General features: G+C 40.5%; 3 protein-coding genes and 1 long non-coding RNA gene across 8 annotated transcripts in view; 3 read left to right on the forward strand and 1 right to left on the reverse strand.

Moving 5' to 3' along the window:
- The window catches only part of LOC130209877 (protocadherin gamma-C5-like), a 202,819-nt gene that overhangs the window by 72,633 nt on the left and 110,043 nt on the right, over nucleotides 1–20,143 (forward strand). The gene's annotated exons all lie outside the window — the stretch shown is intronic.
- LOC130209897 (uncharacterized) lies at nucleotides 4,709–7,516 on the reverse strand. Of its 2 annotated transcripts, XR_008834724.1 has the most exons (5): nucleotides 7,255–7,516; nucleotides 5,653–5,753; nucleotides 5,207–5,347; nucleotides 4,917–5,071; nucleotides 4,709–4,794 (listed from the first exon to the last, which is right to left on the reverse strand). It is a non-coding gene; the product is annotated as an uncharacterized LOC130209897 (long non-coding RNA). The 2 variants fall into 2 exon arrangements; XR_008834725.1 differs by lacking the exons at nucleotides 5,207–5,347; nucleotides 7,255–7,516 and having other exon boundaries at nucleotides 5,653–6,112.
- Nucleotides 13,027–15,593, forward strand: LOC130209886 (protocadherin gamma-A1-like). Its single transcript, XM_056439802.1, is given in 2 exon segments — nucleotides 13,027–14,691; nucleotides 14,693–15,593. Coding segments are annotated over 2 exon segments (2,448 nt in total). The 5' UTR covers nucleotides 13,027–13,090; the 3' UTR covers nucleotides 15,540–15,593.
- LOC130209894 (protocadherin gamma-A11-like) lies at nucleotides 17,170–19,579 on the forward strand. The gene is given in 3 exon segments (XM_056439810.1): nucleotides 17,170–18,700; nucleotides 18,703–18,735; nucleotides 18,738–19,579. Coding segments are annotated over 3 exon segments (2,397 nt in total). The 5' UTR covers nucleotides 17,170–17,178.

A 20,143-nucleotide genomic window follows, 5' to 3' on the forward strand; every position in this document is an offset into this window, starting at 1 on the left:
CAACTTTAAAGAGAGGAGGCTACTTTTCTTTACACGTAGTGGGTCTACTCTGTCAAACACCCAATGTAACATGTGCTGCATCTCTTTCTGACTCTATTCTGCTCTGAACCTCTTTCATGTGAGGGTGAACCTCTTTTATTTTGTAAACCTCTGAAACCCAACCCAATGTTCCTTAAAGCTGGCCTCTCATGCCCAAAGTTACAGTGTGTTGATAGTTGTTGTTGGACAGTGTTGAGCACGGTGTGTTCTTGAAATAAAGCTTTGTGTTCTACTATATTCTACTCAAAACCTCTTTTCTTCTCATTGTTGAGTGCTATTTAAACCGCGTCGCCCAACTGCCCCCCCCCCCCCAAATGTCACCAGCCGCCACTGCTCCTAATGTATTGCTTCTCTTAGTTTAAGTGAAATTGCAAAACGCGTGTTACAGTCCTGAAACATTGAACACAAGGTTACTTTCAGGACCACAGTCTGGACAGCTCATTTTTTATGAATGTGCTTGTTCATTTGACACATTTTCACTTCCCTCATGATTTTAATCAGAAATAATCAAACGTAATGAAACTATACTACTACTACCATTAATAATATTTAAATGTTTATTAAAAACTGATGATTGTTATTAATGTTATTATAAAACAATACATTTAAAAAACAATATAGACAATAGTAGTAATAATAATAAAAATGATAATACTAATATATAAAATAATATTCAATGGACAGGTTTAGGTTTTCCATCTATTTTTAGTAGTGCTGTGAAAAATAACGCGTTAACTCAGTTAATTCAATTACAGGTTTAACTTCGTTATTTTTTTTAACGCATTTAACGCATGCGCAGAATGAGCTTCCAATCCGTCTGTTGTTGGTCGTCTCTCCAGCAGCATGTCATTCTGTCTCTAGTGTCGCGTTAACATGACTCCGATCTCTGTCTCGCGCACCCCAGAGCTCGGATGCCGGCGTGTGCGCGCACATCGGGACGAAAAAAAAGTCACTTGCAAAATGAGCTTCCAATACACCTCTTCAACCTGAACTATGTCCGCTCTCATGCAGACGGTCTGTTCATCGGTAATGATCCTTCCGCAGGTTCACCTCCGGAAACCTTGTTACGACTTTTACTTCCTGTAGATCAGGGTCTCAACACGTCGATCGCGACCTGCCAGTCGATCGCGGCGTAGTTTTGGTAGATCGCATGACATTAAAGAGATTGGCCCGCCCCCTGACATGTTCTCTATAGCACGTCTTTGTTCTTTTATTTCGCGTTGCGTTAACACTTATCGATCTCCGTCTCGCTCGCCACAGAGCAACGTGCGCGCGCATCGGGACCGAGCAAAAAAAAAGTCACTTGTCAATCTGTCCCCGTGTCCGGGCCGGTGAGGTTTCAGCTTTGCAGCGGTGTCCCCGCCGTCCCTTTCATCATGACCCCAGTTCATGAAGAAAACCCACACAGTCAGTTTGCCTCAGCAGCTGCTAGAGGAAGACTAGAGGCCTTTAGATTGTATCATGGTGGAGTTAATGGTTGACAAACAAGAGAAAAATTTTCTGTTTAACCCTCCTGTTACCTTTACATTTACTAACATAATTTACCCTCGGGGTCAATTTGACCCCAGCAATTAAAACCTCCAGAAAATTATTAGAATTAATATTGCTTCCCAAGTTTAAGTGTGAGGTACTTTATGTTTGTTTGTTGACTACCTAAATAGCCCTTTAAATAAATAAAAAAGTTGATATTTCTTATATGTTTGACACAGTGAAAAACAGCCTAGGGTCAAATTGACCCCAAAGAACACCGACATTAAACATTGAATGGGGTCAAATGGACCCGAAAGGTAACAGGAGGGTTAAACATTCTGTTTAGGATGAAGATGTATTAATGTTCCATATGGAAGAAAACTGCTAAATAACTGCTGAGTTGCAGCACCATTGTATAGAAGAATGTATAAATGTATATATCCGTCTTTTGTCATAAATCTCTATGTTCTCACAAAATATACCGAGAATATCGGAAATATGTGATTAATCATGATTAATCCACAGAAACCTGTGATTAATCCGATTAAAATTTTAATCGTTTCACAGCCCTAATTTTTAGTTATATTGCTAGTGAACTGTTGCATGAAAAAGCATGTTCATTCATACACGTCAATTGATTAACAAGGCAAGTCAAAATCATCGAGAAAAAGTGCAAAATAAACACACAAATTATATTTAAATGCAATTGAAACGGAGAGCCAACAGAAGATAATATAAAAGCAAGTTAATATATACACAGCAAAATCCGGAGTGTCAATTCAACACCAATAGAGTTAAATTCAACACTTTGAAAGTGTCTATATTGGTCCACCCTATTTTGAGTTAAAACTACACTTTTAAAAGATCAACACTGTGATAGAGTTGAAGCAACTCTCAATAGTTGACATTTAACACCAGTCAACACAGGCCAGTGTTGAATTTACACAACACTAGTGTGCAGTGTCAGAATTTAACACTATCTGCGTATTGCTTTAACACCGACTAGAGTTGCTGAGCTATGTAACACTATAGGGGATTTAAAATTAAACTCTGTATTTTACTCTTGTAGAGTTGATTTATATATATATTTTAACACTGTCGGGAGTTATAATCCTCAATGCTATATATGGTACAATTTTACTTTGGAATTCAGTATACTCCTAGTATTTAATTACAAAGAAGAAAATCAATACAAAAGTTTGTTCAAATAAAATTGTATTTTCAAGCCCATCACAAACATAGCATTTGCATTACAATAACATTTCTTAAATGGCAGCCTCAATAGCACGGGTCACACAACATGGCACAATGTATATTTTTTCATCCATCTCATTAGATAACTGTTTATCATAGGGTCTAAAATAAATCAACTCATCAATAGAAACAACATAAAATGAATCATCCCTCTCCTTGATACAATAAGCACTTAAGTGACAGTGACAGTATTTGTTGAAACAGTGTCCCGGTGCAAACGAATAAGTTGTTTCTTGAACCCTGAATAAGTGCAAAATAATATAGAACATTCCGGCTGTCCACATTTCAAACGTAATGTCTTTCCTGGATATAAACCATGGTAAAATCTCAAATGCTTACAAAGCAACATAGAACTTCTGTGGTGTAACTTGCAGATAAAACAAATCAACATATTTGCATCCAAGGATGTGCGTCACCTCAGATACTTGTGTTCAGCAGTCTTGCTCTGAGCTCCTTCACACGAGGACTTTCCTTGGTACTTCCCACATCAAGGTTGAACACAGTTGTTTGGATGAATGTGTAGAAGCTGTTCAGGGATTCGTGGCAGTGAACACTGAAGATGAAGTGGGCCTTAAAGAGTTCATCGAAAGCTGCCAGGGACGTCCTTGTGGTCAACGATGACATAGAATCTTTGGATGTTGTTCTTCTCTTCACCGACACACAGGAGGATGGGTTGTCCTGGTTCCAAACTCTCAAGGAAGGTCTCAACACTGGCGCCAATCTGGAAAAAACAGAAGCATGAGGAACAATTTTAATGGCCCACTACATTACTAAAAACATATGTGCCTCTTCACAAAAAGAGGCATTGAATAACTAAATAAAGAAGCATATTAAAACATTGCATACCCTCAAATATCTCACAACAAGATTGATTGCTTGATGCGAGCTAATTTTAGGACTCTTCTTGGGTCCTTTTGCAGTAGGGGGAAGTAGGTGAACCAGCAGTAGGATGCTTGACAGGTCACTGTCCCAGCCTAGGGGGAAACCAGAAGAAAGTAGAAGATTTAACAAAGACTTACATGTGAAAATAAATATATCCACATTATGCTCAGACAAGATTTCTGAATCAGGCAAGTAAATTAATGTTTTAAAAAGATAATGAGCGATGCTTACCAGACGCATCTGAGGAGAGATGCCCAGACAACAAAAATGTCTCTTGCTCTTTGGTCCAGCTTGATAGGTACAGGTGGTTGAGCATCTCCGAGATAGAACTGCAGTGTCGCTGGACTGTCTTTATCCTTCAGGCCAAATAACCAGATCCACTGTCAGCATCATAGAAGTGCTCCTATAAAATTCGAGAAGAAAGAACAAAACTAAACATAACTGATGGGTCACAGCCAAACAAGGCAAATTCAGAATAACCTCCCTGCATACATTGTAGTATAAGCCATTCATTTACAAACTTACATATCCATTTGTTGATTAAAGATCCCCCAGGTAAGGAAATAGAGTGGTAGTGCCAAGAGCGTATTTTGTTCGCACATAGGTTGGTGGGATCCTCCTTTAAAAAGTAGAAAAACATATTATTTTTCAAACTTTAAAATTGTAAAATGTTAAACTAAAATAAGTATTATTATCAAGAAGAAAGCAAAAAAGACAGACATCTCTAAAGTAAACTATATTAATGCAAACAAATGATTTGTGTTATCATGATAACTATTAGTCTTTTTATTTACAATTCCCGTGGTTTCTTTTGCACTGATCATACATTCGCCCGGTTTTCCCATTGGCTAATTAATTTGTATAACTTAATTGCTTTAATATTTTTGCTCCAGAAATGAGATTATATTTTATATATATCATTTAATAATGTGACAGGGTTCTGTAACAACTGCATCTTATGCTATGAAGAAAAAATAGATTTAAGGTGGGCACCAGTGAACATAAAATGCTTCCCCATGAACTTCAATCATGTCAGCCACCAGTAGGCTTATCATGTCGCAGGGTACCATCCGTCAATGTCTTCGTTTTGTCATATTCATGCAACACTTTTACTCCCCCTGGCTTGGACTGAAGAACATCTCTCACCATCTAAAAATAAAAAAAATCAGACAATAAGTTATCATGTTAACCTTTACGGCAACAAGAGCACTGCTCGTTTGGACAATGTCTTTGGGTTTCAGTTTTATTAACAAATGTAATGTGCGATATACCGCTTCAGCTGATTCCCGATCGTCGTGGGTCCTTTTCCTCCCACCATCGTTCTCAAGAGTTATTGTTGCATCAGATGAATCAGAAGGCACAGAGGATACGGTGTCTGACACATTCGACTCAAAGGAAATTTCTGCTAGCTCTGGTTGAAGCACAACTGCAAGACAGTTCAAAGAAATACACACAAAAAATTGGTTATACCATCACAACTCTACAATACTAGTCAGAAAAACAGCTCACAGTACATTACAGTTCATGATCCTCATTTTTCCCTTACAAAGCAAAATCTTACCTCCAGACTTTTCTGTGGACACATTGACGGTAAGGTCCCCTGCTTGTAAAAGTTCCTCAAACACATCTGCATCCACCTCTGTCCCTGATTGATCCGTCAAGTGCAAGTCTGTCTGTAGAGGAAGACCTAACTTTCCTATTACTGAGAGAATATCAGATTTAGAAAAATGGTCCTTTGTAAACTTCTATTGACATTTTTATTATTATAATGTCTGAGCAGTGTGCAGAATATGCGATATAAATTCCCCATCATACACCAATTGTCCATTTTGACTTGCTCACAAGACATAACAATTGGTCAACATAATAAAAAAACAATTGATAGGCGAGGCAACCAAACATTACATGAATTAATATAAAAAGACACTATAACATGAACTGACATTCAAGCAAATAATTAGTTTACTCCAAACAGATACAGCTGTGTAATAAACAAGTAATACCAACCTCTCAATAAATGTATTGTAGTCTTCATAGCCTGCTTCGGTTTCTGCCACCTTAACATACTTCTGACTTGAACCAAATCTCAACTTGACCAGCATATTGTCCTACAAAGAAAAGAAAAAAACATGCATGAAAAGTCTAAAACTCATGTTTTGTTTTCCCCTTGCCTTTTCTATGCCACCTGGCGTCGACAGTGTACAACTAAATCAAATTAATGTGCATCATACTTGTGTGACTAACAATTTTAAGTCACTTAAGTGAGCGATGGGAGAGCTGGGCGCTCCATGCAGTCGCAGAAGTCAAGGCGCTGCCACTCTCCCAAAGTTTTCAATAGCGGCTCTGTTAAGCGCTTTACCCGACGAACGTGTCCCGAGGTCGGCCGCGAAATCGCCAGGTTACCCGCCCGTTATGGAGGACATTTTTTAGATTTTCAACCCGCCCAAAGTGATCGCAATTCGGACCCCAGACTTGGGCAAACCATGCCGAATCATGGAGCCACGGATAATCTTTAATTCGACTGGAGGACGTTTTCCTTAAGCGGGTCCATAAATCGCTGAACCCGACGAAAGCGGGTCGCGCATTCTCCAGGTCAGGACATTTTTGGAGTATGAAAGGGGCTTAAAAGAGCCTGAGCCTGACCTTCTGTTTAGCTAACTATGTGTCGGCCAGAACAGCAAGCTTGCACATCTCTTTACGTCTCCATTGTGCAGACATGTTTGTCCAAAGCATGTTTTAATTACTTTACTCCTTCTGACATTTGCATTTTTCCGGTCCCGCATTATATCGACACACACAAATGCTAGCACAAGTTCTTGACTGTAGCCTACAGGCCAGCTTAGAACATTAGCCACATGGCAGCCCTACCCACAGACATCGACACACGGACATACAAAATAACTTAAATTGCAAGTAGATAATGTCCACATGATAATACATTGACTTTCCATGTATTTCAAATAACTTCAGTTTAAATTTGAACCAAAACTAAGAAAGTGCAAAGAGCAGAGTGGAAACGTGGCTTACCCCGAAAAGTCCCGACACTAAGAGGAAGTAAAGCTAACGGAACAGTGAGATAAATGCAGTCAAAATAAAATGCTCTCGACATTTCACGACAACCCCACACATTTCTCTTTATTTAAAAGTGTCTAACCTTAATATGAAGCCCAATAGACTTGTTTAAATAATTTAATAAACACATGTGGGTAAAATGGCAGTAATAAACGAAAAGAAAAGAAAATAGTGGACAACATAGGATAATTTGTTAACCTGCCTTCAAAATAAATGTCTGTGCTCTACCATTACAGAATTCTTTAAAAAAATTACAATTACGGTTCATAATATAACGTGATTGCAACGTGTGTTGATTATTCTAATTTCTTAATGAGAAATAATATCACTATTCATCCTACTTGGCTAACATCACAGTCTTTGGCTAGCTAAACATTCTTTTTTATGCTATTCGGTTAGCTAAACATTCTGAGCTGGATAGCTAGCTAATGTTAGCTAACCATCAAGGATATACCTTTTCCAACGTTAATGTTACCTGTAGAAATACACACTAGGGTAGAACATTTAATGAAGAGACATATGCGGAGACATACTTACACACGTATCATCCTAGTCACAGTTGGAATGATGTACTCTGAACATGTCCAGTCCACAGAAAAGAGTCTGAGTGTTTGTCTGGCTGCGTCAAACAATCTCCCGCCTCTTTCAAACATGCAGCCTTCTGGGGGATGGGTAACACTAGCTGTAGTGTAAAATCAACACTGTAGAGTTGTTTGCAGATTATGCCATTTGACTCCCTGTTTTAACACCAACTCATTTTGAACAATAACTCTCTTGGAGTTGATTAACACTAAACCTGAGTTGAAATAACTCTATATTTTAACACTCAACCCTAACACTGAACATCCAACACTTTCGATTTTGCTGTGTAGAAAGTCATAATCATCATTTTTGATGAGAGCCTATCATTTAATTTCAGCACCATGGACAGCACCTATTTGTTTTATATTAATAACTTTAAAAACATAATACGACCTTCCTGGTAATATATATAATTATTTCATTTATCATAACATTCATAAACATGTATGTTTTGATCCACTATTTTATGCGGTTAGCATCTTTTGTTTAAATAGCCCATGTATCCAGGCCGGGGTGGGTAATCGGGAGATTTAGGAGTTCCCGGTGGGTCACTTCACTTCTGGACCGGTCGAGAATTTTATTGTTGACATTTGTCATGTTTGTCCGTTTGTCTCTTAAAGTAGGCTACACACCTTCCACATTCTGATACCGCAGCCACTGCATGGGTTGTACCATACGAGGAAGTTCTCCCCTCCCTCTCAAATAGAGTTGGTTCAGTCCGGAGCCGGTCTTTTCCAAAAAGTTTTTTCAGATAGGCTACTGATATTTGGGCCGGCCCTACTGCAATGATACGCCTCAGGGAGGATGGGTTTAAAAGTAGAAAGGCATTGGAGGAGGAGGATGCTGATGATGTGCCTTACGCATGCGTGCGTAATGTTCACTTAACAGCTGCAGGGCCTGTCTCGGTCACCAGAGTCCTCACACATTCACAAATATATTGCTGGAGATCTCCAAGCCACAGTTCATATCCATAGCGGCGATTACAATTGTATAAGTGAGCAATGCATCACAGCCACGTATTAAGAAATACATTTTAGAACAAATATATATTAATAAATCGCACTGGCATGTGTTCGATCTCTTTTGCGCAATTTTAAACTGCACCAGAGACGTGGAGCCTATGCGCTACGCCACCTGTAATTAGTTTTCAGAAAGTAATTTAGATATTTATCCATTACGTCACATCTCTTATATGTGTTCAGGGAACAGTGTGGTTGAGAGGATCAGTTTGGGCGGATTTGAACTCTTCCAAACATGTTCAGCGATGCTTGTTCTCAAGGCAACACCGACATATTTTGACAACAACAAATGCTTTTATAAATAATATTGAGACTATCATAATACACAAATAGTATTGATGAACTTTATTTACATATTACACGAGTTGAGCAAATGCTTCACAGACGTGAAATCTGAAAATAAGTATTTATTTATTTCTGCTTTTGTTAATTGATCAACCTGTCCTTGTGGAATAGTGGAATATATTTGTTAACTTCTTATTTTAACTGGATTATTATTTAACCTTTACATTATTTGTTGAACCATGGTATTAGTAAAACAAAACACGACTAGATAGTAAGAGCTGAACTGTTGCTTAATTTATCCAATTTCCAATACCATGGAAAAAGTGTGCCGATCTCGGGTCTGCAATTGCCGGGCGGAAAGATGGCCCCACTCCGTTCTTGCCAGGATCACAAACAATTCCTAAAAATGACTCGAGGGGCTTTACAACATCTGATACACGTTGACAGTTCTTCACAATGCGGTTGTGTAAGAGTATTCTTATTCTATGGTTTCCTTTTTGTGGTTGGATTATGTGTTAAGTGTTTCAACATGTCACTCCGGTTTCCATATTCCATCTAATATGTTTTTCGTTGCGGCGTTTACTTTTGTTTTGTATTCCCTTCGGTTCCCACGTTAGATTGAATATATGTATTTGTATCTGAGTTCTTTTGCTCTTTTTGAACTCTGAGGGACGCTGTTGATCAGTAAAACAGAGTGTAATGTTATTCAGACGGTGGGGAGAGAGGAGGAGAGGAAGAGGAGAGGGTGAAACGCTGACTTTCATTCCAGGAGGCGTTCGACGGAAATGCAGTCGCTTTAACACGGATTTTGTTCATTTATTTTAATCGAACAATTTTGCTCCAAAGAAATTCAGCACGTTTGCACTGAATTGTGGATTTCATTCGGGAGTGGCGGTGGTTTTTACATTTATTTTACGTTCAGGATTTTAATCTCAACGACATGGGAATACACCAGCAGCGATGCGGAAAATGGCTGTTGTGTTGGACAAGGACCCTGTTCATTTTTCTCTTCATGATTTCCACCATCAACGGTCAAATCCGTTATTCGATACCGGAGGAGTTAAGGAAAGGCTCTCTTATCGGTAATGTAGCACAAGACCTTGGTTTGGATCTGAAAAGGCTTCGGTCCGGTCGAGCCCGTATTGTGACAGGGGAAAGCAATCAGTACACCGAGCTAAAAACAGACAAAGGGATTCTAGTCGTGAATGAGATAATTGACCGAGAAGAGCTCTGTGGCGACGTTTCGCCGTGCAGCTTCAGCTTCGAGATTATTTTGGAAAATCCAATCGAACTGCACAGGGTGACAGTCGAAATATTAGACGTCAATGACCATGCGCCGACTTTCAAAAATAATGTAGTTAATCTAGAAATCAGTGAATCTGCAACAGTGGGATCTCATTTTGACTTAGAAAGCGCCTATGACCCCGATGCAGGGATTCACAGTTTACAGAAATATGTTTTATCCCCTAATGACAATTTCGTTTTGAAGGAACACTCCAACGCAGATGGAGTCAGGTTCGCTGTAATGATTTTACAGAAGCGGCTGGACAGAGAGTTATATCCACACCTCTCTCTAAAGATGATTGCAGTAGATGGAGGAACTCCACAGCGATCTGGTACAGTAAATGTAGAGATCACTGTTCTTGATGCCAATGATAATCCTCCTGTATTTAATCAATCTGTATACACTGCTGCTGTGACTGAAAATGCCCCAATAGGCACATATATTACGACTGTGAACGCCTCAGATGTCGACAGTGGATCTAATGGCTTGGTCACATATACTTTTTCTCATGTAAAAGGAAACTCTGGCGATACATTTGCACTCGACAGTTTATCTGGAAAAATAACTGTTGCTGACAATATTGATTTCGAAAAAGACAGAAAATATGAAATACGAGTGATCGCCAAAGATCAGGGTGGCTTAAGTGACACAACCAGAGTAGTGATTCACGTCACTGACATCAATGATAATGCTCCAGTTATAAATATAATGTCATACTCTAATTTGATCTCAGAGGATGTACCCCCAGGCACAACTATAGCTGTTTTTAATGTTAAAGATGCAGACTCTGAAAGAAACGGTCAGATAACATGCTCAATAGATTCTTATCTTCCATTTAAAATCCAGTCTTCTTTGACTAATTATTACAATTTGCTTGCAAATGCACCTTTTGATCGTGAAACGAAACCAGAATACAACATAACATTAACTGCAACCGATTCAGGGTCACCTCCTCTTTCTACAAAAACAACACTCCACCTTAAGATTTCTGATGTGAACGATAATGCTCCGCTTTTTACTAAACCAAATTACTCTGCCATTATCTTTGAAAATAATGTCCCTGGTATGTCAATCTTCGGTGTGAGCGCACACGATTCTGACTGGAATCAAAACGCGAGAATATCTTACTTTCTAGAGGACACACAGGTCAGTGGCAGCCCCGTTTCTTCTTATGTGTCCATAAATTCTGAAACTGGGGTTCTTCACGCAGTGCGATCATTTGATTTTGAGCAGATCAAGCAGGTGGTATTCACTGTCAAAGCGCAGGATGGAGGCTCCCCTCCACTCAGTAGCAACGTGACTGTGAAAGTACTGATCCAGGACCAGAACGACAACCCTCCTCAGGTGCTGTACCCAGTCCAGACTGGTGGCTCTCTGGTGGCTGAACTGGTGCCTCGCTCAGCAGATGTGGGCTATCTGGTCACTAAAGTGGTGGCTGTGGATGTGGACTCTGGACAGAATGCCTGGCTCTCCTATAAACTGCAGAAAGCCACAGACAGGGCGTTGTTTGAAGTGGGCTTACAGAATGGAGAAATAAGAACTATCCGCCAAGTCACTGATAAAGATGCTGTGAAACAAAGACTGACTGTTATCGTGGAGGACAACGGGCAGCCCTCTCGTTCAGCTACAGTCATTGTTAACGTGGCGGTGGCGGACAGCTTCCCTGAAGTGCTGTCTGAGTTCACTGACTTTACACAAGACAAGGAGTACAACGACAACCTGACTTTCTACTTAGTGCTGGCTTTGGCTGTAGTTTCCTTCCTCTTCATCACGTGTTTAGTGGTGATTATATCAGTGAAGATCTACAGGTGGAGACAGTCTCGCGTCATGTATCACTCCAACCTCCCTGTGATTCCGTATTATCCACCACGTTACTCAGACACTCTGGGGACAGGGACTCTCCAACACGTGTACAACTACGAGGTGTGCAGGACCACTGACTCCAGAAAGAGTGACTGTAAGATGGGCGGAGCCGGTAGTCAGAACGTGCTGATAATGGACCCCAGTTCTACAGGGACGATGCAGCGGATACAGAGTGAGAAGAACATCCTGGATGAACCAGACTCTCCTCTAGAGGTTAGTTTGATAGCCTTGTCTCTGTTTCACTCGTTTTCCATCTGTTTTTAGTTATATTGCTAGTGAACTGTTGCAAGACAAAGCATGTTAATTCATATGTCATTTCATCAACAAAGCAAGTCAAAATCATCGAGAAAAAGTGCAAAAGAAACACAATAAAGGATAATTAACTGCAATTAAAACAGTTGGAGAGTCAAAAGAATATATTATATAAGCAATCTGAAATAGAACAAGACAGGTAATCATAATTTTTTATTAGCACCTATTTGTAAATTTCTTGCATTTGTTTTCATAATAATAACTTAAAAACATAATACGACCTTCCTGGTAATATATATGATGTGTTACTTGTATACTTGTTTGTAATACAAACACAGTAACCATAACTATTCAAAGAATATTCTACTAATTGAAACAAGTGGCTTAAAAAAATATTGTCTTGTCTTTATTGACATTAAGTGCAGGTGTAAAATGCTGGTCCTGGTCTAAATTTAACAAATATTTGACATTCACAGTCAGAAATAACTTCACATACATTGATTTAAACTCTAAGAGTGAAACGTCTTCCTGTTGCTGCCGTCCTTTTCAGTGTCGGTCAGCACCATGGACAGAGCAACATTCAGTATACGCTTGGGATTTGTTGTATTCCACTTTCAACATGTTTTATTGGTGTGTGTGTGTGTGTGTCTGGTACGTGTATAGCTGGCTCAGTGCGTGTGAGTGTGTGCGTGCGTGCGTGCGTGCACGCGTGCATCTGTGCGCGATATTTAGCTGATGTGCATTTACACTTTTGTTAGTAATTAACGTGTAAACAGTATTCAGATATTTGAAAAATATATTCTGATTGTCTTGCTGTGTAATCAGTGCTTCCAACTCACGGGGACGCTGTCGACCAGGCTGCTCAGATTGCAGAGCTCCTTGCAGCAATACCTCCCCCATCATCACGAAATGAGACAGAAAAAGAGAGACACAAAATAATTAAAGGGCACCAAGAAGGAGATGATCGAATACGGAGATAGCAGGCATTTTATCAGCATTGTTGGGATTATTGATTCTGGATTATTCTATTGACATTTGTGTCTTAACTCCTTTCTCTGGACACCGTACTTATTTTGCGGACTGGAAAATGTTGGACAGAACAATGACACGGGAAGTCGGACTACTGCTGTGTATTTCTGTTTTTGCTCTCAGCTCGGTTGTCGGGCAGGTTAGCTACTCTATCCCTGAAGAAATGGCGAAAGGATCATTGGTCGGTAACATAGCACAAGATTTAGGTTTAGATGTGAAGCGGCTGAAATCAGGGAAAGCTCGTATATATACCGGAGAAGGTACGGCATACATCGAGCTGAATAAAGAAAGGGGAGTCCTCGTAATTAAAGAGGAGATAGACAGAGAGGCGCTCTGTGGTCAGTCGACGCCCTGTGTTCTTGATTTTCAAATCATTTTAGAGAATCCTATGCAATTTTACAGCATCACTGTCGAGATCACTGATATTAATGACAACTCTCCCGGTTTTAAGAACAAAGAAATGAAATTTGAGATCAGTGAAACGGTCCACATCGGATCTAAATTTCTCTTAGACAAAGCTGTTGACGTCGATGTGGGTGTCAATGGACTCCAGGGCTATTCACTCAGTTCAAGCGACACATTCACTTTAAACCCGTACAGAATTGGCAGCAGTAGAAATATTGAGATGGTTGTAAAGAAGCATCTCGACCGAGAGAAACAGGAGCGGTTATCTTTAATATTGACTGCTATAGATGGTGGCGACCTGCAGCTCTCTGGAACAATGCACATTGTCATTACTGTGTTAGACGCTAATGACAACGCACCTGCTTGTATTCAAGCAGAGTACAAAACTAACGTGAAAGAAAACGCGTTAAAAGGAGCTGTTTTAACCACCGTCAGCGCATCTGATGCAGATGAGGGTCCGCATGGGCACGTGCAATATTCGATTTATAATGTTCCAGAGGGTGCACTTGATCTTTTTTATGTTGATAAAGAAAATGGCGTAATTACGTTAATGGGTCAGCTTGATTATGAGAAATTTCGGCATTATGAGATAGACGTCCAAGCATCAGATAACGGAGGTAACTCGGACGTGTGTAAAGTTATAATTGAGGTGTTGGACACAAACGATAATCCACCAGCTATTAATATTATGTCAACGTCATCCAGTATATCGGAGGATGTTAAGCCAGGCACGGTTCTGACAATGATGAACGTCCAGGACCCAGATTCAGATGAAAATGGAAAAGTCCACTGCGTTTTAAATGAAAATTCTCATTTTACTATTATATCAACGTCCAATAGTTTCTTTACTTTAGTAACAGAAGGTGATTTAGACCGAGAGACAGCCTCGCAGTATAATATAACAGTGACGTGCTCTGATGAGGGAGTCCCCTCCCTCTCCAGCAGCGTCACGCTCACCTTACAGATCTCCGATGTGAATGATAACGCGCCTGTGTTTGAGAGGAGCTCATATGAGGCCTACATTATAGAAAACAACACGCCAGGTCTCTCTATATTCACAGTGAAAGCCAGAGACGCAGACTGGAACCAGAACGCCCGTGTTTCTTACATCCTGGAGGACTCCTCTGTTAACGGAGTGCCAGTCTCCTCATATGTGTCCGTTAGTGCTGATAGTGGAGTCATCCACGCAGTGCGCTCTTTTGACTACGAGCAGATCAAAGACTTCCACTTCCGGGTCAAAGCGCAGGACGGAGGCTCCTCCACTCAGTAGCAACGTGACTGTGAAAGTACTGATCCAGGACCGGAACGACAACCCTCCTCAGGTGCTGTACCCAGTCCAGACTGGTGGCTCTCTGGTGGCTGAACTGGTGCCTCGCTCAGCAGATGTGGGCTATCTGGTCAATAAAGTGGTGGCTGTGGATGTGGACTCTGGACAGAATGCCTGGCTCTCCTATAAACTGCAGAAAGCCACAGACAGGGCGCTGTTTGAAGTGGGCTTACAGAATGGAGAAATAAGAACTATCCGCCAAGTCACTGATAAAGATGCCGTGAAACAAAGACTGACTGTTATCGTGGAGGACAACGGGCAGCCCTCTCGTTCAGCTACAGTCATTGTTAACGTGGCGGTGGCAGACAGCTTCCCTGAAGTGCTGTCTGAGTTCACTGACTTTACACAAGACAAGAAGTACAACGACAACCTGACTTTCTACTTAGTGCTGGCTTTGGCTGTAGTTTCCTTCCTCTTCATCACGTGTTTAGTGGTGATTATATCAGTGAAGATCTACAGGTGGAGACAGTCTCGCGTCATGTATCACTCCAACCTCCCCGTGATTCCGTATTATCCACCACGTTACTCAGACACTCTGGGGACAGGGACTCTCCAACACGTGTACAACTACGAGGTTTGCAGGACGACTGACTCCAGAAAGAGTGACTGTAGGATGGGAGGAGCCGGTAGTCAGAACGTGCTGATAATGGACCCCAGTTCTACAGGGACTATGCAGCGGATACAGAGTGAGAAGAACATCCTGGATGAACCAGACTCTCCTCTAGAGGTGAGGAACAATACTCAACGTGTTTACTCCTTCAGATATTTAATTTAATGCAAAGATAACTTGCATATCGATATGCATGTGGCATGCGTTTTTGCGCGGACAATTTGTGCTTCATCATCGTTGATATTGTTGCAGTTTTTTGGCATGGGTGTATATTTGAGTCTCATCTGGTTTTGAAGATTAATTACTTCTAAATTAATCTTTTTTTAATCATGTTGAGTTCACACTCAAACATATTTTTATATTTGATAACTAAAACGTAATTTTAAATTACGTTTGACTGAAATGTTTTCTCCCTGATTACGTGTGTATTTGACTGATTACGTCTCTTTATAACGTATCTTTGCCGTTTGTTGTCTCGCTTAATGCAGTTATTAATTGGAAAAAACGTACTCTAGCCGTTTTTATTATTATTTAATATGTTGTATCTGCTGCGTATTATGACAGCAATAGGCGTGTTACTTCTCATAAAACAAAAAAGCAGGTATCCTTTAAAAAGGCGAAAAATCGGGAAAATAATTTGGGAAATAATGGAGCTATGAACTTCTTTTTCGGAGAATTCGTTCCTGGGACATGTGAGACGTCATCGGGTGATTTTCACCTGACGTTATTGATAGAAGTTAACATATTTTCGGGTAGATATTACCATTGCAGGGAGACTGTGCCTTCCCCGGACAAGGCTCGCATGTCACAGGAACACATGCACAGAAAAAACAAGTTCATAGCTGCATTATTTCTTTTTAAATCATGTTTTAAATCATGTTTTATTCACAATTCCAAAATTATTTCTCCGATCTTTGCTATTTTACAGGATACCTGCTTTTTTGTTTTATGATAAGTATACGCATATTGCTGTCATAATACGCAGGTAATACAACATATCAAATAATAATAAATAAGACGACGCTTTTTCCAATTAATAACATCATTGTATAAAATCGAGACAACAAACGGCAAAGATACGTTGATTAGAGACGTATTTATAATAAGTAAAATACAAACGTAATATGGAGAGAAATACATTTCAGTCAGACGTAATTGCAATTATGTTTTATTCCTCGGGGAACGTCATTTTCGTGATACGGGGTTGCTTTGTTTGTGTTTTAGTCTCATGAAATTCGACCAAATATTCACCACTTTTAATTATTTAAATATGTCGCTCACTGAACTTGGACCTCTTGGAAAGCTCAGATCATAAACAATGAATTTATGCTTTCTACACTTAATAATAATTCTTACCAACTTTATAGAGGCTTAAAATAATCAGACCTCATTCAGGGATTTACAGTTGTGTTTATTCTCTCAACCTTGATTTCAAGGCGCAGCTCTAAAGGTTAATTGTCACATGGTCTCCCTACCAGCTAACACGCTTCAATATATTTTCATTTGATATGTAGTACATTAGATTGATCTCTTAGGGCCGCTGTTGGCCAGCATGTGATAAATGTAGGACAGGGTTCCGCAGTACCTCCCTTTCTTCTTCTTTTTCTTTTCATACATCTGAGGGAAACGGACTCGCAGTGCGAATAGAGTAAAAGAGAGGAACGATCGTCGACGCGGACAGCTATCTAAAGCATTCATTACTTTGAATTGTTTTATCAAACGAGGAAGTACATTAACGGATTTATCTTCAACGGAAAAAGGATTTTAACGGAACTCGTGTTGCATGGAAATACCGGACAGAACAATGAGGCTGCAAGTGCTGTTGTTGATTTCAATCCTGTATTTCACGTCGGTGATCGGGCAGGTCAGCTACTCCATTCCAGAGGAAATGGCGAAAGGGTCAGTGATTGGTAACATTGCTCAAGATTTAGGTTTAGACAGAAAAAGACTAACATCAGGCAAAGCTCGTATTTTTACAGGAGACAGCGCAGAGTTCATCGAGCTAAACCGAGAGCGAGGAGTCCTCCTCATCAAGGAGAAAATAGACAGAGAGGCGCTCTGTGGCCACACGACGCCCTGTGCTTTGCATTTTCAGGTTATTTTAGAAAATCCTATGGAATTATTCACCGTTGCCGTCGAAATAACAGATATAAATGACAACACCCCAATATTTGAAAGATCCGACATGACATTTAAAATAAGTGAATCTGCTGTAATAGGTTCAAAATTCTTTTTGGAGAGGGCAATAGATCCCGATGTTGGCATAAATAGTTTACAGAGTTACTTTCTGACAAAAACAGAACATTTTGTTCTGAAATTAAAAGATCAGCCCGACGGAGAAAAGATAGTTGAGATGGTTTTACAAAAATCACTTGACAGAGAAAGACAAGAGGATATTTTTCTAGTGTTAACTGCGGTGGACGGAGGGGAGCCAAACCTATCGGGCACAGCACAGATACATGTGACAGTGCTGGATATCAATGACAATGCACCGGTTTTTACAAAGACAGTTTATAAAGCTACCATATCTGAGAATGCCCCGAAAGGTACAGTGATAACCAGGGTCAGTGCTTCAGATGCTGATAAAGGATTAAATTCCAAAATTATGTATTCCATATCCAACACAGTGGCAGGTGGACGAGACATGTTTGAAATGAATGAATTAAATGGAGATTTGATCTCAAAAAGTAACGTAGATTATGAAAAGGCACGTCACTATCAAATACATGTTCAAGCCAGTGATGAAGGCGGGCTGACTGATACTTGTAAGATTACGGTGGAAGTGATAGACATTAATGATAATAAACCAGTTATTAATATAATGTCACAAACTAATGCTATTCTAGAGGACTCTAAACCAGCAACAGTTGTGACCATGGTAAATGTTCAAGACTTAGACTCCGGAGATAATGGCAAAGTCCACTGTGCAATAAATGATCATATTCCTTTTACATTGAAGCCAACATCAAATACTTTCTTTAATCTAGTGACAGACAGTGAGTTAGACAGAGAGACAGCCTCTGAGTATAATATAACGGTGACGTGCTCTGATGAGGGAGTCCCCTCCCTCTCCAGCAGCGTCACGCTCACCTTACAGATCTCTGATGTGAATGATAACGCGCCTGTGTTTGAGAGGAGCTCATATGAGGCCTACATTATAGAAAACAACACGCCAGGTCTCTCTATATTCACAGTGAAAGCCAGAGACGCGGACTGGAACCAGAACGCCCGTGTTTCTTACATCCTGGAGGACTCCTCTGTTAACGGAGTGCCAGTCTCCTCATATGTGTCCGTTAGTGCTGATAGTGGAGTCATCCACGCAGTGCGCTCTTTGACTACGAGCAGATCAAAGACTTCCACTTCGGGTCAAAGCGCAGGATGGAGGCTCCCCTCCACTCAGTAGCAACGTGACTGTGAAAGTACTGATCCAGGACCAGAACGACAACCCTCCTCAGGTGCTGTACCCAGTCCAGACTGGTGGCTCTCTGGTGGCTGAACTGGTGCCTCGCTCAGCAGATGTGGGCTATCTGGTCACTAAAGTGGTGGCTGTGGATGTGGACTCTGGACAGAATGCCTGGCTCTCCTATAAACTGCAGAAAGCCACAGACAGGGCGCTGTTTGAAGTGGGCTTACAGAATGGAGAAATAAGAACTATCCGCCAAGTCACTGATAAAGATGCTGTGAAACAAAGACTGACTGTTATCGTGGAGGACAACGGGCAGCCCTCTCGCTCAGCTACAGTCATTGTTAACGTGGCGGTGGCGGACAGCTTCCCTGAAGTGCTGTCTGAGTTCACTGACTTTACACAAGACAAGGAGTACAACGACAACCTGACGTTCTACTTAGTGCTGGCTTTGGCTGTAGTTTCCTTCCTCTTCATCACGTGTTTAGTGGTGATTATATCAGTGAAGATCTACAGGTGGAGACAGTCTCGCGTCATGTATCACTCCAACCTCCCTGTGATTCCGTATTATCCACCACGTTACTCAGACACTCTGGGGACAGGGACTCTCCAACACGTGTACAACTACGAGGTGTGCAGGACCACTGACTCCAGAAAGAGTGACTGTAAGATGGGAGGAGCCGGTAGTCAGAACGTGCTGATAATGGACCCCAGTTCTACAGGGACGATGCAGCGGATACAGAGTGAGAAGAACATCCTGGATGAACCAGACTCTCCTCTAGAGGTTAGTTTAATAATGTAACTGGCTATGTGTTGTTATGTCTCTTTCTGACATTGATTGTGAAGTGTCACCACTACACTGTCTTATTAAGCATGGACAACATTCTACCTTAAGCACTTGATAAGTCCATGTATTCATATTGATCTTATATTCTAACGATTGCAGTTAGAGAAATTGTGCTCTCTTTTTTTACACATGCACTATTTGGATCGAATTGCATTTAGTGTTAACCTGGAATAATATCCTGCTAGCTTTTAAATGCACTGTTACATTTTGCGTGACTTTTTGGGACTCTTAATAATATTTAACTTGTGGTATAAAAAATTAAAAGAGGCTAGTTTTCAAAAAGACACATCTTAAGCCACAGTTGTATACGCCTCCTTGTGCCACAGTGAATTATGCTTTTTTTGTATGTGTATTTACTGAATGTAGTTTGGCTTGTATGAAATGGCTGTGGACTTCATTTTTCGGTTAGTCAGATTCAGCACCGCGGACAGCGCACGTAACAGTTCACCCTTTAAACGCGCGCTCTCTGTCTCTCTCTGTCTCTCTCTCTCTCATATCTCTCTCTCTCTCTCTCTCTCT

The sequence above is a fragment of the Pseudoliparis swirei genome, chromosome 19 (genome assembly GCF_029220125.1).
Source record: "Pseudoliparis swirei isolate HS2019 ecotype Mariana Trench chromosome 19, NWPU_hadal_v1, whole genome shotgun sequence".
In the NCBI taxonomy this organism is placed as follows: Eukaryota; Metazoa; Chordata; class Actinopteri; order Perciformes; family Liparidae; genus Pseudoliparis; species Pseudoliparis swirei.